The sequence below is a fragment of the Phyllostomus discolor genome, chromosome 2 (assembly GCF_004126475.2).
Source record: "Phyllostomus discolor isolate MPI-MPIP mPhyDis1 chromosome 2, mPhyDis1.pri.v3, whole genome shotgun sequence".
Lineage (NCBI taxonomy): Eukaryota > Metazoa > Chordata > Mammalia > Chiroptera > Phyllostomidae > Phyllostomus > Phyllostomus discolor.
In genome coordinates, this window is record NC_040904.2 from 128,508,121 (window position 1) to 128,530,825 (window position 22,705).

The 22,705-nt window shown below is 40.8% G+C and overlaps 1 protein-coding gene across 1 annotated transcript in view; it reads right to left on the bottom strand.

Moving 5' to 3' along the window:
- Window positions 1-17,714: 17,714 nt before the first annotated feature.
- MRPL42 (mitochondrial ribosomal protein L42) overlaps window positions 17,715-22,705 on the bottom strand; it is a 44,267-nt gene continuing 39,276 nt past the window's right edge. The window contains exon 6 of the mRNA XM_036018570.1: window positions 17,715-17,738. Coding sequence (XP_035874463.1) covers window positions 17,732-17,738 — 7 coding nt within the window. The 3' untranslated portion in view covers window positions 17,715-17,731. The remainder of the gene's footprint in view (window positions 17,739-22,705) is intronic.

Here is a 22,705-nt window from a genome sequence, read left to right on the forward strand (position 1 = left end):
AGCCCTACAGAAAAGTTTTTGGTATCTGTGCCCTCACCAAAGGTGTGTGAGTATTCTGTTAGCTCGTCACAGAACTGGGTGTGGCTCTTTTCAGTTTTTGCACGCCTGCTGGGTGAAAAGTAGCTTATTGTCCACTGTATTTGCTTTTTTAATACTCGCTTTTTAAACATTAGTGTGATGAGCCCTGGCTGGTGTAGCTCAGTGGATTGAGCTCGAGCTGTGAACCAAAGAGTTGCTGGTTCAATTCCTAGTCAGGGCATATGCCTGGGTTGCAGGCCAGGTCCTCAGTGGGGTCCATGTGAGAGGCAACCACATATTGATGTTTCTCTCCCTCTCTTTCTCCCTCCCTTTCCTTCTCTCTAAATAAATAAATAAAATTTTAAAAAATTAGTGTAATAATTAATTTTATATGTCAACTTGACTAGTCTATGGTGCCCAATTTTTGGTGAAACACCAGTCGAGATGCTGCTGTGAAGATACACATATACACACATATTTAGATGAGGTTAACACTGAAATTAATATATTTTGCCAGAGAAAGGCAAATACCATATGATTTCACTCATATGTGGAATCTAATGAACAAACTGAACTAACATGTCAAATAGAGACAGACTGATAGAGAGCAGGCTGACAGCTCTGGGCAGCAATAGTGAGGGGGTGGAGGGATGGAGCAAAAAGGAGAAAGGACTCATGGTTGTGGACAGCAGCATGGTGATTGTATGGGGAGGGGTGGAGGTGGAAGAGGACCTAAGGGGGATGCATGGTAATGGAAAAAATACAATAAAGGAAAAATTCAAATAAATAAATAAGTTGGTATGTTTTGAGTAAAACAGATTACCTTCCATAACATGGTGGGCCTCATCCAACCGGTTGAAGACCTTAAGAGAAAAGACTGAGGTCAGCTCTCCTGGGTCTCCAGCCTACTGGCCACCTCTGAATATTTTGGGCCCGCCTGTCGCAACAATGCATGATCCAGTTCCTTAAAGTAAAGCTCAATCTCTATATAAACACACACCCTAATGGTTTTATTCCTCTGGACAATCCTGACTAATATAATTAGTGAAATTGCCCTGCTCAAGTGTTTACTGGCCATCTGTATTCTTTCTCTTCATTTTAAAAATTTCTTTCCTTTTCTTTTTCTTTTTTTCCTTCCTAAAAGTTATCTCCTTGCCCTGTGCCTGGGTCATATTTTAACCCCTCTGCTCATGCCTGACGTGAGGTAATGTGACCCTCGGGACCTCCAAAGCAAGGAACTCTGGTCTATACTCTGCAGTTTGTTGACAAGTGAGGTTAGGCAAAAAATAGACTAATAAATAAAGCCAAGTAATCGAGACTGCTGCTTAGTTAAGGGAAGTTATTTTATTTCATGATTTTTATTTTTAGAGAGGGGGAAGGGAGGGAGGAAGTGGGGGTGTGAAACATCAACCTTGAGGGAGTTGAAAACTGAATGGGAATTGAAGGAAGTTGCGATGGGGATAGTCTGAAGCCAAAGAGAATTGGGGTCTGTTTGGGGACATTCTCGGCACTGAGGACAGTGTTGCTCAGGCAGCCTTGCGGGGCCCACAAGAAGGCCCTGGAGCAGCAGTTCTCAAAGGCTGGACCAGCAGCACCAGGCACCTGGGAACTTATTAGAAATGCATATTTTGGAGACCCACCCAAGGCCTACTGAATCAAAACTCTTAGGGTGGTGCTCAGAAACCTACGTTTAAAAAAAAAGTGTGGGGATGGAAATGGGGAGGAAGGTGAGGAGGGCTGGGGTGGTGGGGAGGGGTGGGGGGTAGGCAGAACACTGTACTTGAACAACAATAAAAAAAAAAAGAAAAAAAAAGAAAGAAAGCTATGTTTAACAAACCCCTCCAGGTGATTCTCATGCACACCAAAGTCTGAGAACTATGCTCTTTGAGCCCTGAGGGACAAGTTTGGAAAGAGCTGAGGGTGCCTATAGTCTCAGGGAGGCCTGTGTTTGTGTTGTTAACGTGTTTACTCCAGCTGGGCCTGTGGGAGGCAGAAAGTCTGGTTTGGGGGTGGGTTTGTTGGGAGGGTGTTTTGCCTGAGGGCATGAATTTGTGGAAAGCAACAAACTTCAAGAAGGGCCGGTTTCCTTCCCAGGGCAGGATCCCTGCTGCTTGAATATTAAATACGCCCGTTTGATCTTTCAAGCAGATCAGCAAAAACTTGGGTTGCTCTTTGATTTCAGTGTTTATGGTTGAAGTCATTTCTAAAATGGATCTTTTTGCCACTTTAGAGACTATACTAATACCCAAAGTAGCAAAGCTGTGAAAGATTATTATCTTTACAAACCTGAGTGGATTTAAGATGAGCTTTCTGGTAGTATTACTCTGATTTTGTCTGGTTTGTTTTCTGGAGAGGAGGAAACTGGGATGGATGGAATCCCTGCTGACTACTGGGATTTACACATGACCACAAAGTGTGTCATGAGGACACGCGCCCTCTCTGTTACGCATGTCTTCATCTTACTTCCCCTTAATAGCTGTATGTGAAAGTCATCTGTCCAGTGGGCAGATAACAAGAAGTATGGCACAGTGTAAACTCAATGAAGGCAAGGCTGGTTATTCAGTTTTATCTCTAAACTTATAATTATACTAATTATAATTATAATAACGCCTGATAAACATGTTGAATGATTGAAAGAATGTGGTCATTGTAATTGAATTTTGGATCATTCCAGAATCTATAGGTCTCAAAGTTGCCACTTGGAGCATTCATTCTCATCATCTAGAACCATAAGTATAGTATATATAGGCAAGTCTGGCTACATAATTTGCAGGGGGCAGTGCAAAGTAAAATACAGAGCTCCTTATTCGAAAATCATTAAGAACCTCTAGACAGCAACAGCAGAGTACTAGACCAAGCACAGGGCTGTGGAGGATACCGGCCAGCAGTATCCATCTCGGCTGCGGATGTTCATCAAAGCATGAGAAAGAACATACACAGAGACAACCAGGTCCTGTGGGGGAATAGGAACAAAAGGGCCACCCCTCACGTGGGGAGCGCCTTGACCACCCTCTCTCCTGGAGGGCGCCACTTGACCACCCTCTCTCTGGTGGGGGAGAGTGCCCCGTTCCCCCTCCGGAGAGGCTTTTATTGGTTTCATTTGCATAAGAATTCAGGTAAAAGCTCATTACTCATTGCTAGGAAGTAAGGATCAAACAATAGATAGCAAGGAAGTCTGAGGGCCTATTTTGAGTCAGGGTCAAAGAGCTGTAAAACTTTAAAGAACAAACTTACTTCTTCCTTGGACCCTTATCATTCAACTGAGAGCATTCTAAACAAAGCATGTTTCACAGGATTTTACATATTCTTTCTTAGGCCTGATCATCCGGGGAACCTGCCCTTTTTAGCACACAGCTGCACCACCCTCTGTCATTGTTTCAGGCTTAGGTGGAGCAAGGGAACTAAGGCAACCAAGGGATAAGGAGATTTTCTCCCAGACGATGAGGACTCAGGCTATGTCAAAGCTGAGGATCGAGGGTCCATCACCCCCTTTTGCTGTGGCCCCCAAAGTCCTTTCTTGGAGGCCTCCCATGTGATCGTGCCTGTCTTAGATCGTACCCCCTTGGGGAATCTTACCCGTCATTGGCTAACCGACCAAGCATTGGGGTTCAGTTATGAATGAAGCAGCAGAAGCAGTGCTCCTGCCTGGGAGATAGGCTTTTGTCTCTTTGTTGGTTTACAGTCCAAGGCCACTCCCTCAGCCTTAGCCTTGGTGGGGGTTACAGCTTCTGATACCAGGCAGGGCAGTTCCCAATGGCAGGGGGGGGGGGGGGGGGGCCTTGGTCAGTGAGCTTTGGAGGGGCCTTGGATGGGGTGGGGTCTGGCCAAAGCCAAGTTTGCTCGGGGATGCACATACTCGGGGTTAGTGGATGTAGTCACGTGTTCTTAACACTAATGTGTCTTCTTGTTTACAGCATTTTTATCCTAAAATTGTATTGTTTTCTTAGAGAGGTTTTCCAAAATTATAACACTTCCCTCCAACTCCCAAAGCTGGGTCTTCCCACAGAATGAAGCAGTGGCATTGCTTGGGAACTCACATATCCTGAGGGCCAGCTGGCCCTCCACGGCTCTGTCCTGGCTGAAATTTGGGGAGCCTTCCTATTGTAGGTGGACTCCTAGCTTCTACCTATTACGTGAGCTCAGAGTATGGCTTCCAACCCACCTCTCTTGTTGGTTTTCTCTCTGTACCTCTTCCTGCTGTCCCCCACCCCCACTACCCCCCTCCATATCTGGTTCAGCTGAATTTCTATTTATGTACAAGAAACTGAAGTGAAGATTGGCGAGAAGCAAGTTTTTTGAAATGAGCTCAAATGTACTAGGCCAAACACTTTCAAGAGTGCCTGCAGCTGCCAGTCTTCAGAGGACAAAGGCAGGGATGGGGGGTTACGTGGCAGGTGCTGTGCCTGGGTCTTTGGAACTGATGCTGTTAATGAGGTTAAAAATATTTCCAACTTTTCACCTAGCAAAGGAGTAAAAGGACAAAATTCCTTAAGTGAGAAAAGGCCCTCAAACCAACTTCTCGGTAAAAATGTTAGCACACAAAAAACAGTGCTGGAGAATTCTCACATGAACAGAATCTCATTTTAGAGGAAAGCAGCGCATGCTGCACATGAACTCTGTGTTCATCTCAAACATCCTGGGAAACAGACCTTCCATCAGCCTTTGTTCACGATCAAATTTTTAAAGTCTTTTGGGGGGGAGGGGTGAGATAGGAGAGAATTGTTGTCATTTCCTTTTCCCCGTATAAAATACCTCTCCAGAAGTAGTAACACTTTTAAAAACATGTTATCCTTTGTCTTTCTGGCAGATTGTTAAATTATTTTTTTTTCTAGTTATAAAAGTAATCCATTCATGTTTTGGTTGAAAAAATATTTACTGAGTGCTTACAATATTTCAGACCCTATTCTAGGTGCTTTGTTCACTAGGAAAATTTTTCATGTTATTAAGTAATTTTTGTAAACATTTTTAATATCATAATATTTTATGTCAAGCAGGCTTGAGAATTTATTAGGCATTCATTCTCTTTTGTTAAGTTTGGACCATTTCCAATTTCTTCCTATTGCAAATAACGTAGCAGTAACCTTCCTTGCAATATATTTTTGTGTAGATCCAGGATTCATTTCTCAGGACAGATATCTAGGAGTGAATTACCAAATCAAAGTGTATGAACACTGTTAAGTGTCTTAATATTCTGGCAAACTTCCTATCACATATTATCACCCGGCCTCCTCACATCCTTGTCAGGTGAAGAATCACCATCCCTGTTTAAAGACTATACTCTGTTCCTTCTGTGGAGGTTGCAGAGTCCTAAAATAACTTCATTTTCTGATGGCAGTAAAACTAATCTGGTGGTGATAAAATGAACATTGTTTTCTTGAACACTCATGTACGCAGTACACTCACCTTAGAGGACAACATTTCTGCATTCTTTTGCAAAGGCAAAACACTTAAAGAAGAAGGAACATCCACGACCCTCGTCTGCACATCATTACTGCTCCCAGCAGACAAGAAGTCAGCCGGGAAGGAAATCATCCACGAAAATGCAAAGCCATGTGAAGGCATGCAAGAACCCAGTCATCATCTCCATCACTGTGCTGTGGGGATTGGGGGTGGGAGCAGGGTGTGTAGCTGAACACGTTCCCAAACAGTCTCAGTCACAGTGAGTAAATGAGCCTTCCTAGCTCATCAGCACCTCCGCTCTGGCCAGTCAAGTGAGGAAAATGCCTCATGGAGGTGCATTTCAACATAGAAGCAGGTTTTACCACATAGCATTTTATCCTCTAATTTTTTTTTCCTGGAACTTCATTCCCTGACTTTCTACTAAGAAACAGTTCTGCTTTCCAAGAAAGCCAGTGCACCTTGAGGATGCCCCAAGGTCTTGTTGCTCAAGAAGAAAAAATAACAAAAACAAACGAAACCAGGAGCCAGTCTTTGGCCTAGTCCAAGGTGGACTATTTGCTAACTTCATTGCCTCATCGTCTTATTTGAATCAGAAGCACTTTCAGTGGGAACTTTGTTCATATAATGATCTTGTTAGGACAAGAGCTATTAAGATTGAAATTCAGCTTTTCTCTTTTCTGGAAGCTAGGCAGCCTGAGAATAACTGCTGGCCTGGGATTTTTCCCTCCAGCTGAGTCCAGGCCCCAGAGAAACCCATGGTAAGGACAGAATTTATTCTTTGGAAAAAGATTTTACTCAAGTGGAGAACAGAATCTGTGGAGGGGCGAGAAACAGCCGTTGTTCATTTACCAACAGTGACATACTGTGTGCTTAGGATGCACCAGGAGCTAGGCTTGCCTTCGTGTGGATAAAACAGACAGACAACCTGCCTGTGTGGAGCTTGCTGCTGAGTGAGAGGCAAACATTAAACCAGTCCTTGTGCCCTTAAATATAAAAGTGCAGACTTGGTTCATGCTGGAGCATTGGAAACAGCTGTGTAAGCCTGTTAAAGGGATTTTACCTTCAAAAGGCAAGGCAGGCAGCTGCCGCTGGTGGTTAGGTGTGAGGGGGGAGCTGCAAAGGAGGGTTCTGGCAGAGGGAAGAACACTTACAGAAGGGCTGGAGTTCAGAGAATGAGGGTAAGAGGGGGAGTGTGTGGGACCACCCCAGAGATGTGATCAGGGCCATGCAGAGTTTGGTCTTCATCCTATATGGGTGCATAGGCTGTGAAAGCCACTATTACTTGACAAGTTCACTCTTAGGTATTTACCCAAGAGAAATGAAAGTGTTATGTCCCCACAGAAGTAGTATGAACATTCACAACAGTGTTAAAATAGCCTAAAATTGGAAACAATCAACATGTCCATCAATAAGAAAATGCATAAATAAATCATGGTATATCTGTACTCAATTGAAAGGAATGAACATACAACAACATGAAATACTCTCAGAAAGATTATGTTGAGTAAAAATAGCCAGTCACCAAAAGATCCCTGCTGTGTACTATTGTATGAAAGTCAGAAACAGACAAACTAATCCACGGTGATGAAAAATCAGCAAGTGGGTGCTCACCCTCCAGGGGGCATGCCTGTACCTTTCCCTTCCCCCTCTTCTTTCCCTCTCAAGCAGGAACTTTCTCCTAAACTCAAAGGGTCCCCACGAGACTTGCAACCAGGGGAGCAATGCGCGGCAGCAGATCGTCCTGTACTAAGCCCCCGAACCTGACCCCAAGGCCCTTTTCTCTGACTCTCCAGTGAGCTTTCAGCAGCCCCACCACGGTCTACTTCTTTCCCATAACATTTCTAGAGCCAGAGCAGCCCCACCCAGGCTCTCTCCTGTTGTTCCTTCTGTGTTAAATAAGCCCTTCCCTGTTTTCACACTGTCCCAGCTTCAATAAATGGACACTCAAAATTAAAGAAAGAAAGAAAGAAAGAAGGAAGGAAGGAAGGAAGGAAGAAGGAAGGAAGGAAGGAAGAATGAAATGGCAGGAAGGCAAAGAAAGCGAATTTAGAACGAACTAAGAATATACACAAACGTCCGAAAGATCAAGAACAAAGAAAGAAAGAAAGTGGAAAAGTGGCTACCCTCCAGTGTGGGGGCCAGGCAGGGCACAAAGTGACTGCAAAAGGGCAGCAGGGAGCTTTCTGACTTGACAGAAATCTTCTTTGTCTTGTTTGGGGTTGTGGTTTCACAGGCACATCTGTAACCGGAAAGACACCAGCGTTTGGGCTGCCTGTCACTACCAAATCCAATAAGCAATGACAGTGATTGAATCTTTTATAGGCGCTTTATTCAGATGGCCGGCAATCCAAGAAGATGGCGGGTTCATACCCTAACAAAACCATCTTACTCTTTCTTTCCCAGCCAGATCTTTTATAAGGGGGTTGGGGGAGGGCAAACAGGTGTCAGCGAAAGCCTTAGAAATTCAACAGGTTGCCTCCAAGGGGGAAGGGTAGTCGCTTGCTTCTTCCTGGTACAGATGTCTCCAAGAGGTCATCTGTTTATTCTTAGGCGCCAAGATAGGCCTTATCTGTAGTTACTGAAACAAAAACTTAACATACACATTACTTGCTAGATTTATGACTATTTACCTTAAGCTAAATTTTCCAAGTTTTGAGTCCCCTATCACATCCACTCACCAAAACTCCTCCAACTGTCCTGAAGACATGTGCGTTGTATTATTTGTATAATATATAGCAAAGTTTTGTTTAAAAGTACACTACACACAGTAAAGTGTGTTAAGCATGGGAAATGACACCAGAGTGCAATGTGAAAAGAGCCACCTGGCTGTGGCGTGGAGGATAAGGGGCGATGTGGAAGTATGTATATACCGGTCCCACCGCTGTTTGTCAGTGCCTTGGAAACTGGAATAGCCCTGAGCATCAGTGTGTGTGAGCCCCTCACCTCCCCATACTATAGAAGAATGCAGACCTCCCCTTGGCCAGCCTCCCCAAGGAACTGTGCAAAAACAGTTGTTGATGGACTGCAAAGGGAATTTAACCAGAGAAAAAAGCCAGGAAACTATGGTAGAGGGAATCAAGGAACCCACAGACACAGGGGATAGATCGCACCACATTTCCACAAGGGAGAATCTTTCAAGGCAGGATTAAAAGTGGTCATGTTTGTTTTTAGTATTTTAAATCTGTCAAATGTCTTCTTAGGTTCTCTTCCCCACATCTATGGTTTTCTTCTGAAATTAAGAAATCTAGCAGGCTGGATTAGTAGATGCAAGAGGAGGGCAAAAATTATCTTTTACCCAACTGAAATGAACAGAATTAAAATGAGGTAAGACAGAGTCAGGTTATGTCTCAAGAAGAACATGGGGCAATATTACAGTAATAAAAAGGTTCTGGGGATGCAAGGATTGGTTTGCAGGCTCAGCTGTAGGATCTAGAGGATTCAACCTAAACACTAATACAAAGTTGGAAAGGGTACTTACTTGCTGAACATTTAAAAGAACCACAGAATTGAAGTGTTTTAGAGCCAGAAAGGATTCTTGGAGGCCATTTCAGCGTACATGTTTCACAGATTAAATGTGGAGGTAAAGGGGCCATAGTACCCGGGTATATTCCTAACTAACATTTGATTAGCTCTTTACCAAGTACTTTCATGTTTACTGCCTCATTAAGTTCTCATAAAGTACTGGCATGAAGCAATTATTAATAGTATTCAGAAGAAGAAATTGGACTAAAAAATTAAAGCAGAAGAAGCTAGTTCTCTCCAGTGTTAGAGTTTCTCTCCTTTGAGGCATGCTGCTAGATCACAGCTCCTAGCTCTCTTGCAGTTGGAGTGGGCGGGCAGAGATCTGGCCAATGGCATGTGGCCATTCTAAACCTGCATATACAATCCATTGTTTGCCATATTTCTCTCTTCTCCTTTACCTGCTTTCCAGACACACAGGATCCAGTAAATGAGTCCAAGGTCCCAGGGGACAGGGAGCCACCATTTTGTAGGAGCCTGGATGCCTCAATGACTTGTAGAGCAGAGATGGTTTTTCCCCATTCACCGACCCCCATTAACTGCAACAAGGGTGAGAAATAAACCTTTATTGTGGCCCAGGCACTGTGGTGGTTTGTAGTATTATTCAGCCTAACTAACTTAAAAAGGTTGTAGAAGTCATGCAAAATCCATGTATTCACTTATTTAACAGAAATCTATTGAGCATGTAGTGTGTGTGGCCAGAGTCACAGTGTGCCAGTGTACTTGGCATTGAATACATGTCAATGAATTAAGATAGATCTGGGCCATGCCCTCAAGGAGCTGACATCTCATAGCTCACACAGTTATGCACAAAGCTAGGATCCAAATAAAATCTGTTAACTCTCAAGTTCTCCCATTTCCTACTCCACATGCTTCCTTCCAACTATTTGAATAAAATGTATGACATTCCTCGAAGGTTACTTTGGAAAAAAAATATTTGTCCCTCCATGTGAGTTATAGATGGAGAGAAAGAGGTAGGGGTTGTTAAGTTTCTATGTTCCTCAAGACTATGAAGGCCAGCCATGGTAAAATTCCCTTGTATTATAGAATCTGTGTCAATAAAAAAGGATTGGAAAACCATTGTGTTCGTGTATTTTAATTTTTAATTAAGGGTTAACCTAAACATATTATTTGCATTTATTGTTGAAAATGTCATGAGTTCACTTCCCTGCATTAGTGAGTAGATTAGGTGATTTTAACTCCTGCGTATCAAAACTTCTATAAGCCTATAAATATTTCTCTCTGAAAACTGGCCCTCTGGTATCTCCTGGTCACTAATCAGAAAAACTATTCTCATTATAATGCATTGTTAAGGGCCGGGGCTAAATCTCAGACTCAGGATATCCCAAGCAATTTGTCAGATTTTAGAATAAACAAGAGCCTAGTTCTTATGCTTTAGTCTCTTTCCTTGACAAGTGACTTTGGCATACAGGACAAGCTAACATGACCAATAGATTCTGAGTTTTCATTTGTTTTCTCAGATCTTGCTCTTTAAAATATCAGATATATATGTATGTATACAATTTTTCATCGTATTCAACTGAATTTTCAATGATCATTATTACATCAGTTAAAAACCTTTTGTTTATAGCCCTGGCTGGTGTAGCTCAGGGGATTGAGTGCAGGCTGTGACCAAAGTGTCGCAGGTTCGATTCCCAGTCAGGCCACATGCCTGGGTTGCAGGCCACGGCCCCCAGCAACCGCACATTGATGTTTCTTTCTCTCTCTCTTTCTCCCTCCCTTCCCTCTCTAAAAATAAATAAATAAAATCTTTTTTAAAAAACCCTTTGTTTATAAGTAACAGAAAGATCAGTTCTAATGGGCTTAAGTAAAAAATAATTTTGGTTCAAGTAAATAGGACCTTGTTCCTCTGTCTCCCTCTCTCAGTTCCCCACCATTGGGCTGGCTCCCTTCTCGGACGGACAAGCATTGCCTCATGACCATAGAATGGCTGCAGGAAGGCCAGCTGCATGGTCCCTTAAGTTCATATTAAGTGGAGAGGAAAGATATATCTGCTGGTGGCATTCATAAACATCTTAAAATGTGCTCTGGCTGTACTGTTTGGTCATGTACCCACCTCAGGAACACGCGTGCAGTTGTCTGTGGGCTGGTCATGGATCCTCTTGATGTGGGGATTAGAATGCCACTGAGACCTCGCAGAGTGACAGTGGGGAAAGGGTGGAAGCCCCAGAAGGAAACGGGAGGCTGATTCTGTCAGGAGGGGGTGGACGCAGTGATCAACATTGAATGTTTATAAGCCTTGAACAAAACCCAGATTCTTTTTAAAAGAACAGAAGCTAATAACCAGCTTGATTAGCTGTCCTTGAACTGAACAAACGTCTGGGCACACACAGGATTAGGGTTTCTACTGGGCCTTAAGGGGTAGAAAAGCTAAAATGGTAACTAGGGACAGTAAAACCTCTTAAAAAACTCTGGGTAAGAGAAGGTGTTTGTAACTAAAGGAAGAAAGATAAGAAACATACACACTTTGTCTTACAAATGATTTATTTTGTGTTGCTTTAGAAAGGAAGCATTTAATAAACAGACAAGATAATACACCTTCAGTGCAGCCATGTGCCGGGGGAGGTGAGGAATGGAAATACCATGTGAGTACCTGGATCGATGTGCTAATATTAGACACAGATAGAAAAAAGTCATTTGAACAACTGCTGCTTTTATTAGGAAAAACTCAACAACCATTTATGTTCACTTTATTTCTTATCATTTTGGGTGAGATGTATGAGATGCTTCTCAAAATGAAGTTAGCTTCTGACAACCTAAATTAAAACCAGATGTATGTGAAGTCACCATAGGAGTGAGGTCTCTCTCATTCCCTGAAAAGGACTGAACTGAAACCCAAGTCAAACCAGCAGAGCGAAGAGGATCGCTGTTGGAAGGCCTGTGTTCCCAGTAGGCGGGGCACACCTGGGCCTTGTGGATAAGGAGTCAGAGGTTCAAACACCACCTGAAGTCTTCTTTCATCTCTTATCTCTGCTTCTCTCCAGCTGGCTTTCTTCTTAGGAATTATGTCACAAACAAATCAAATGTCCCACCTCTTCACTTGTCCTTAGAGAGGGAGTAAGCCTCTTGCCCAGCTTCACTTTCTCAAGGCCATGAGGAAGGATTCTTATTGGCCTAACTTAGGTCATGTGCTCACTCAGGACCAAAACACTGTTTGATCAACCCTACTTGATGTGGTTATTCAACTTTTTAGGTCCCATTAACTATGGCCAGGAGTTGGGACTCCCCACAAGATCTGTTTGTAGTAAGAAAATGGGCATTTTCCAGAAGAAAGAGGGTTGAAATGCTAAGCCAACAAAACCAAGGATGTTAACACCAAACATAATAAGACTATTAAAGCCCATAAAATATAACTATCATTTAATAAGCCAAGTTACCATTGCAATGCTGAAGCCCACATGCCAGGATAAAATGCTTGGCACAGGTAGATGATCCCACACATTTCACAGGTGACTTCAGGCTTTGCTTGGTGCCCAGCCTTGGCAGATGGTTTCTCTCCCCTCTGAGACCATTTAATGCCTGTTAAGAACTCTACCCAGATTCCTGAAATGAATCCAGAGCCTTAGGGAAACCTTCAAGAGTTCTACAGGCCACTCTGGGTCTCAAGGTCAAATCAAATCATCTTTAACCTGCTCTGATCTTCAGCTTCAGCTCTGATAATCAGAACTCCGCTTTGTTTATCTTTACCTAAGCCAACTTCCCCCTTCTCTCTGTCCTTCCATTCCCCTGTGTGACCACTACCCAGCCACAGCCCTTGACAGACAAACTTCATAAAAGTACACCAGATCTTGGTTTCTAAAATACCATTTGTCACTGAAAGTAAAAAGGAGTCCTTAGAGAAATGGCTGATTCCTGCTGGGGAGGGTCAGTGTAAGAAGATCCTGAATGAGCCAGAGAGTAAACAGGCGCTCAAAAACTGACCGGGCCATATCAAACAGCTTGAAAGGTCCTTATCTTACTCGACTTCTTTGCAGTGTATAAAACTATCAATCTCATTCTCCCTCTTGAAACTCTCTCCTTCTCTAACTTCGGGTCTTTTTCTACTTCAGTCTCTTCTTTCCTTAATGCCAGTGACTTCTACAAGTATTTTCTGTGTGTGTCCTCGTTTTCTGCCCACCTCACAAATACAGGGTGTTCCTCAGGGTTCTGTCCTCAACTCTTTCCTCACTCGATTCTGTCCCTGGTGAGTTTAGTTAATCCCATAGTTTCAATTATTATATAAACAATGGCTCTCAAATATATAGTTCTGAGTATATTTTTGTATGGGTATGAATAGATTTGGTACAGACATCCTTTGAAGCTCCAGATCCAAAAACCTACACTGTTACCTATTGGGTATGTCCACTGATTCGACCCATACATTTCCTTCCTCTCCTCTATTACTCAGTCTTTATTTCCAGTCCTGGTGCTGCCACCCATGACTATCCAAGCAAGGAACTCTGGGGCCGCTCTTCACATCCATGCCCTTCAGCCCAAGATCCCCAGGAGCACACCTCCGGCTGAGGTTGAGTTGATTACTTGTTCACTGAAGGAGAATGCACAGCCCAGACAGCCGCGAGACTCAGTATGAGAGTGTGGGAAAGAACTCAGAGGGTTCTTTCAGAACCCTCAGAGGGTTAGGAATTTGGCAGAGCGCCTTGAGAGAGGGACTGAGAAGCGGAGGTCTGCTGTAGATTGCTGTTGTCAGAAAGGAGCATTTTATGACTGGGATCTCAGTACATCTTATCTACAAGGACAGTCCAAATCAAGGATAACAGTATAATTGGCAAAGGAGGTTAGCCACAAGAAGGGGTATTTGACACTTCGTGGATGGCAGGGCGAACCTGGTTTCATCTGCGCTTAGACAAAATTGTGATGTTCTCAGACAAGGGTGTGGCGATAGCCTGAGGAATGGGGGGCGAGGGTTGGGTGGAGGTGGGCAAAGGCATCTGTAATAATGTAAACAATAAAAATAAAGTTACAAAATAAAATGATAGGTTTTTTACATTTGAAAAAATTATGAGGTAAACTTGTTTTGTGTCCTGTTATTATACTCGCAGAATAATCTTTTCTGACATTGGTATTCTGTGGGATTTTTATGCCCAATGGGAAAATGACATGGTCTCGCTGAGAATGCCACATCGGCTTCTGGAAATCAAGAGCTGCTTCCTCCCCCTTTTTCATTCATTACCATCACTCCCATAAAAATTAGTTATGAAGTCCTATTAATTTTTCTCCCTGCATAATTCTGAATGTGTTCCCTTCTCTCAATCTTCTTTCTGCTTCTCTGCTCCAGACCATTGTCATTTGTCATCTGAATGACTACCACAGTCACTGAGCATTCGCCCACCATTTCCTCCTGCTCCTGTGCCAGTGACCCTCTACCCTCCGCTCTTTGGCTAGAATGAACTTCTAAATACAATATCCCTGCTTGGGGTCATCTTTGATTACATTACTGGCTGTGTTGCTAATCTTTAAGTGGTAAAATTAAAAATCAGTGAGGTCAGCAACAGAAATAAACTTTTTTTCTTTTTTCCCTAAAAGGAATCAGAAGAGTGGGAGAATGTGTTTACACAAGGATACACAAGGAATAAGCTGATTCGGAGACTATTTTGATATTCTGATTCCCTCTTGAGAAATTATGACTCAATACAAATCAGCTGAGTGGCATGACTGCTAAAACACTTAATGCATTATTTGTGTCATTAGCAGAAGTATATTCCAGAACAAGAAACTTATGTTCAGTTCAGTTCAGGGTAACATGTTTTAAGAAGACATTATTTAAAAAGTATATTCAGAAGAGGAGAATCAGTACAGGGAGGTTGTGGAAACCATGCCATATTGATTATCAGAAAAAGTAGAACTTAATGAAAAATAGAGAGGGATATGACAATTGTTGGAAAATATCCAACAAGCTGTCATATGTGAAAGGGAGTAAATTTATTTTGTATAGTTCCAGGGGCAGGGTCAAGTCTGAGGATTATAAACCATAAAAAGATGAATTGCTACTCAATATAAAGAAAAAGTTTCTAATAATCAGAACTGCCTAATAATGGAGCTAGCTTCTTGGAAAGCTAATGAACTCCTACTTACTAGAAGGATTCAAGCCAAAACTGAATAATTATCTGGAAAGCATATTGTAAAACAGAGGTTTTCAAACCATCTGTGATAAAGGGACAGTTCTATAATCCATTGTGGCCCAATAATTTTTATAAGTTACAATACATTAAATTAGCAGAAATAAAAAGAAAAAACAAAAATATAAGCCCACATTTTTCATTATCCGATTCAATGATCATAAACTTAAATTTCAATAAATAGCTTCAGAACAAACAGAAAAGGGAAGTAGAAAATAATGGTTAAAAACTGTTGTTCATTAAAAATGTACATTTAAAATAATAATAGATCTATAACTCAATTTTTTTCTTCAATCATAATCAAAATTGTGAGTGAATTAGTAATTCTCTAGATTAGACCATTTCATATGCATACTTGAAATAAACACCATGCATATTCATATTTTTAAGTTTTTAATGTGACAAATGAGCTTGTTTCTTTCTTCCCTATCTAATCCAGATTGGACTGACAACAACACTACTCTCTGGGAGTGATGCCTACCTAAACTGCTTCTAGGTTTGGCTTTAATATCATTCATAAGAAAGAGCTAGGTTACAAAGGAATTATCCTGCAAATGAAGATTTTAAAGTAATATTGGTATGCTCAGAATATTCATTTTTAAGTTTTGTCCAAAATAAAGCAAGTGATGCTGTATTTTCAAGATTCACTTTAAATTCTTCACTAATTGCTAGTTAGAATAATGTTAAGTTTATATTTAAATTTAAACCATTATTTGATTAAAAAATGATTCCATATCTAAGAATCTGTTAAATGTGGACATTCTTTTAATGGAAAATAAATCCAAACATTCTGTCAAGCTTATAATGGTTTGATAACTCTTTGCAGATGTGCAACATCAAAATGATCGTCTGCTTCACTGGCATGCGCTGTTCAATTGTGGAACGTGAAATAACAGTCTGTAGAAATCTTGTTCTTCTAGGCATCTAAATTTTGTTTTTGCCTTCAGTTTTATCTGCCAGGAAAAACAGGTTGCATTCCTGCCTTTCATCAAAAAATCCTAAAGATAAAAGTCCTGACTATATAAAAAATTAATAACTCAAGCTGGTCAGCGCATATCTTTAAAAAGATGGAAGCAAAGTGGTTTCTTGCAGCAATGCTAAGTTCAAATGTGCTCAGAAGAACTTTCCCCTAGATAACCATCACGTCTCAGCATGTAATCACAGTTGTCATTTATCATTGTCTTCTATGATAGCACATAATAGAAAGAACAATCTCAATTTACTGCATTAGCCTTTATATAGTTTATAATCTTTACTAAGTCACTAAGCACACTGTTTAGTTCAGTTGATAGGCTTTTTATACCAAGCCTTTATCAGTGAAAGAAGCAGTATGTTGATTTCTGTTCTGGAACAAGGTCCTCAATTTAGGTCACTACTCCAGAATGTTTTGTTGTCACTGCAGCTGTGCACCCAATTTTATTCCTGCACAAAACCTCAAACCTCATTTGTTGACAATATAATTTTTCATAGTTTTCTGTTGTTTAAAGTTGGTTACATTTATAGGCAATGAAACAGAAACAAAGAGAATTCTTTGCATTACTACTATATCCAGATAGCATATAAACTAAGAGAATTGCCATATTAGCAATATGTATATATTCACACCCATCAATCAATCAGGTTGCAAATGAAAATGCATTATCTTTACTCATTCTATGAGTAACCTACTTGCATAGTTCAAGCTGTGTTGTTGGTAAGTGACAACTAGTTAACTTCTTTGCCACAGATGCTCTCAACCTTCCTAAGACAGAATCTTCTGCGGCTTTCACTGTCTGGACAATTGTGTGTGTATGTGTACACAATATTACATTATATATTTAAAGATACACTGTTTTAATAAGAGGTTTCTTGAAGGAAAAACATACTATATTAAATTGCCCATTGATTTTAAGATGCAATCCCAGTTTTACAAACATTAAAATGCCACAAAATGTGCATCTTAGAATTGAAGAAGTGTGGCAGTAGTGCAGCAAGCTACAGCCACTGATGGCTCTGCTTGATTCTTGTACCAGGACTCAGAATGGACCTTCGTTTGTACTGGTCCCTTTTGCCTTTCTTACGTATTCTTCTGCAAGTCGCCCATAGTTTTAAAGACTCACCTATGTGGGTGGTATTGCTACAGTTTGCTCATCTTCACTGTCCATGGTGTGCCTATACCACCACTTGTTTATACAGTCTCCCTGGGAAAGCTGTTTACCGAGGCTACGGTGACTTGGTCTGTCCCCGCTTCAGGCCTGCCAGAAGTCTACCCTTCGCATACACTTAATGTTTTCTTGCACATGTGACTTCATATTTGTTCACAAGAGACTTCTCTTTCCTGAAATATCCTGAAACATATTCAAGGCACTACCTCTCCAGCCTCTTCTGCTTTACATCACACGCTTCACACTCAGGCATACTAAATCACCACAGTTCTGAAAACTGCATGCTCACTGTGCTCTTCCGCCTCCAGGCTTTTTCTGCCTGGAACACTCATTTTCTGACCAACTCTTACCCACCTATCACGAAACAGGTGGTTAGAAAAGCCTTCCCCCACAATATTCCTTCCAGTTTGGGGCTTTTCCTTGAGCTAACAGAGGGGGTTTCCTGAAGTCATCTCAGATTTCGTCAGTTTACTCAGGCTTTCCAAAGTGTCCAGTGTATTACCACAGTTGTGCTTAGTGCCTGGAAATCTGGTAAAAAGGTCTGTTTTGTGAAGTAGTAATTGTAAAGACCAGGAAACATGGAAATAACCTTAGAATGTCAGTACCCAACTTTTTAAATGCCCTTAGGTTAGGGGTAGGGCACAAATCACATCCTTGTTAGTAAAAAAGAAATGGATATATACATACTATTTTCATTTGCCTTAGGACTTCAGCTAGATTCCAGAGGACTTTCTCCAAGAGCAATAAGATAAAACTCCTTACCCTGAGCTAGTTCTCTGGCATGGAAAATAAAACCTATCATTTGGCTCCCTCTTTATGTTTTACTTTTCTTTTTTATTTGATTTATTTAAATAAAAAAAAAAAAAAAACAATTCACCCGTTTCTTCCCCTCCCAGCTCCCCACTTCTGGCAACCACTAATTTGTTCTCTGTATCTGAGCTTGGTTTGTCTGGTTTTTTTAGATTCCACATATAAAAGATCATATATTTCTTTCTCTGACTTATTTCACACTGCATAATGCCTTCAACATCCATCCATGTTGTCACAAATGGCAAGATTTCATTCTTTTTTAAGACTAATATTTCATTACATATACATGATTTCTTTATCCATTTATTCACTGATGGACATTTAGTTTGGTGCTATACCTTGGCTTTTGTAAATGATGCTGCAATAAACATGGGGTACATATGTCTTTTCAAGTTATTGTTTGTTTTCCTTTGAGTAAATAACCAAAAGTGGAATTGCTGGATCATATGGTAGTTCTATTTTTAGTTTTCTTGAGGAGCTTCATACTGTTCTGTACGGTGGCTGCACCAATTTCCACTCCCATCAGCGGTGCACAAGGGCTCCCTTTTCTCCGCATTGATGTCTTGACAACTGACAAGTTTTAGCAACTCAAAGTTGCTCACTTTATAGGAAGCCTGTAAAGCATTAGTGTTTATTCGTGAGATGTTAAACATCTGCTTTTTCCAGTGTTTTTCAGTGGACTTTTTTTCAAAGAGGTCTTTGGATTTTAGACTTACCTTTCTGACTGTTTAGGGCCATTGTTGGGGAGAACTGTTAGCAAAGGGTCATGAGATGATAATTTTGGGAGTGATATAAATATTTTATATCTTGATTGTGATAGCAGTCATCTGGGTGCACATGTTTGTCAAAGCTCATGAAACCATGTATTTAAAATGTGTGCATTTTGTTTATGTAAGTTATACCTTAATAAGGTAGATTTCAAAAATGCTTCTCCATGAAGCAAACTTCCCTGGCTAATCTAATCCCCCAGTGAATGCTTCTTTTTCTGAACATGAATAACGGCACACAATTTACCAGTTGACTAGTTAGTATCTTACTTTGGTCTCTAGTTGTTACGGAGTCCATACTGCCTTTTTGGTTAGCTCTCTTCCTAACCCCATCCTACCCTTAGCTAACAGGTGTGTGTGGAAAAGAGACGGCATTAAAATATATGGTTCAAATTGATAAAAAATTATCAGTTATTGAGCATATCAATGAGTGATCATGAAAAAGAGATAGTAAAGGGATGCTGGCGGGAGAGATGGTGCAGGACAGAGGAGGATAAAGGGAGAAAACATGGACAACTGTAATAGCATAATCAATAAAATAGAGATATTTGTAAGTAAAAGTTGTGAATTTCTTTTGGACATTGGGAAAGAAAACTCCAATCAACTTCTGATTGAAAGCCTCTGGTACCGTGTGCATTCAGCCCAGTCCGAGAGAGATGTGACCATCTAAACCCATAAGCAAATTGGTTAAGCTTTAGTGTTTCCTATTGTGAGGGAATGGCCACAGAATTTGCTCCTTCTCCCTTCAGAAGGCATAGTCTACTTCCCCACACCTTGAACCTGGGATGGCCTTATGAAATGGTGTTGTGCCAGTTCAAAGACTAGTCCTCGAGTAACCTTGTAGTTTCCTGTGCTGCACCCTGGGAACCCTGAAGCCATGTGAACAAGCTAGGGCTGGCTTGCAGAGTAATGGGGAACACACAGTTCCCCTTATTGCCCCAGTTGACAGTCAGTCACTCATCACCAGACATCTGAGTGATACAATCCAAGACCAGCCAGCCTCATCAACCCATTAATGATCTCAGACATAAAGGCAAACCCAGTCAGAGTCAACCTGGGTCCAATCTAGACCAGAGAATTATCCAGAAGAGCTGTGAACTAAATAGAGGATTATTTTAAGCCAGTAAATTTGGGAGTGATGTGTAACTTAGCAATAGATAACTGATACTCAAGAATTCATCTAAAGTTCCCTTAAAAACCAGACCCTCCAATTAATTTAATTTTATTTTTAAGAGAGGGGGAGAAACCTGGATGCATGAGAGATACACAGATCTGCTGCCTCTTGCACACCCCCAACCAGGGTACCAGCCCACAACCCAGGCATGTGCCCCGACTGGGAACCAAACTAATAACCTTTTGCTTTGCAGGCTGGCACTCAATCCACTGAGCCACACCATCCAGAGCCCTCCAGATAGATTTAAATACTTATTAACAAGTCATTAAATCCTTAAGAGAAACTGAAAGTGAAGGTTGAAGTTGACATAAAGGGAATAATTTATCTCCCCATAGAAATATTAATAAAAAAATAAGGTAAAGTGCCTCTGAATGGATAACTAGAATGAGTGAAAAAATAAACTAATGCTTCAATGTTAAATGCATAATTTCAGGGGCACATCCAGTGAAATGCTTGTTTGTACACACTAACCTGTGAGATCCAGTTATTAATATCAGGAATTTTGTGAGCCAGTTGTTAAACTGTTTGTATCTTAAGTCAGCTACGATGAGAGTGTTTACACCATGGAAATCAGTAAACAATACCAATCAGAGCCAGCTTTTAAACCTTTACCAGTATACCATTAGGCACATGTGCTGTTGGAGGTGAATTTCATTGGTGTGTGTACATAAATATATATGAAAACATCCTTAATATTTAAAGAAGACACTGAGTGGTTCTGCTACATGGGAACTTAAAGTCAATCAGTCTCACTAAATCTCAGTTCCCACATTTATAAAATCAAACTCTGTGCCCCAAAATCTGTTTTTCAGCTCAACTATTCTATCTGCTATGATCCTATTGATTGATGGTAATTATACTTGGGTAGCAAAAACTGAGTGAGACCAACGGGATCAATCCCAATCATCACACTGACCATGTCACAAACTACGAACTGCTCTCATTCAAGACAAATTGAGGTGGTATGATAGCAACTCCATGTGTGTAGAGTATGGCAGAGTAGGAGGTGAATTCTGACTAGAGGGCAAAGAAAGGAAGGTTTGAAAAGATATTTTCTCAATCGGGAATAAGGTCTCATTTTTAAATCCATGGTGGTTTGAACTCTATAGGTGCTTAATGAAATTTCCTGAAATGATTAACTGCTTGGAGACAACATAAGAAAGAAGATATATTCTTGTTAAAATGAAGAGTTCGAAGAAATTAGGATTCTATTGTACTTGCGTAATTTTGAAATTCACCTTCAGTTTCGCCATCTAAAAACAGGTGCTAATTTACAAACAATATTACAAGAATCCAGGCAATCGTGTTTGTGGAGCATTTTAGACTGACTTCCTGCAGGAAGCTTGCTTTATAAATGAGACAATGTCACTAAATCTAAGTGAGAGCCTTGGTGCAAAACTAGAATGTACATTACACATTCTTCCTGAGCACTTCTTCCCAGTAAATTAAAAATATTACTTTCAGAAGGTTAAACATTAGAAAATGGTAGGTTTGGAAAAATTGGCTGAGCTGTAATTGGGAAAATATTTCTTTGGCATGAGAATATTTGCAAATCACTTTGGTAAGAATATTAGCAAGTCATTTTGAACTTCTCAGAAAAAAAAATCTAAGAAATCAATACCTTTGCCTATAAGAAATGGAGACATCTATTTATGCTTTCAGTGAAACAGGCAATGGAGACATTTATTTATGCCTTCAGAGTTTGTGCATTGACATTCAAATTGACTCATTTCTGGAAATCAAGAAAATATACATCTGAAACTGGAAAAATGTTTGCCTAAAATGCTTGAGCCATCCAAAGCAAAGGCACATGTCTTGTTTTCTTTTCTTGAAAATAATGTGTGGACTCTAATTAAAGCTGCTTCTTAGAATATGTGGAAACCACACTTTCTACCTTGCATAGTGACATCATTCCCGTACTAGTATCATTATGTACTTAGCTGCAGGCAAATAGGAGCTAGAGCATGAGGTGGTGACACAGCATTTTATGAACTGCTGAAAAAGCACAGACCTATCCCTAGGAAAACACATAGACACATATTGTCACACTTCAACACAATTTCAGGAGTTTCACAGATACCCCAACCCCAAATCCCAGTTAAAATCCTTTGCACTAGAGCAATTTCTTTCTCTCTCCCTTCTTTCTCCCCTCTCTCCCTTCCTTCCTTCCCTCCTTCCTTTCTTTTTACTAATTTATTCTATTACAGTTGTCCCAATTTTTCCCCCTTGGCCCTCCTCTGTTCCCACAGCCCACCCCCTGTTCCCACAGTCCATCCCACCCGTTGTCCATGTCTGTGGGTCACTTGTACATGTTCTTTGACCAATCCCTTCCCCTCCTTTCCACCATTCCCCCTTCTCTCTCCCCTCTGGTAGTTCCATGTCTGTTCTATGTGTCCATGTCTCTGGTTCTGTTTTTCTCATTAGTTTATTTTGTTCATTAGACTGCTTTTACAAAATCACGTTTAGATGCCTGTGGTACAATGCAGGTTCCAGTCCATATGAGGCACCAGGGACACAGTAGTACACATAACCTAATTACAAACTTTGATCAAGTGCCGTGGAGATAAGAATTGCACCCCGCATTTCTTCAAGTGAGCAAGAAAAGAATGGAGTGAAATAGTTAAAAGTTGAAAGCCAAGAAAATACCAACTTAGAATTCAGTACCCTACAAAATTATCCTTCAAAAATGAAGAAAAAAAATAAAGACTTTCTCAAACAAAAATTGAGGGAATTTGC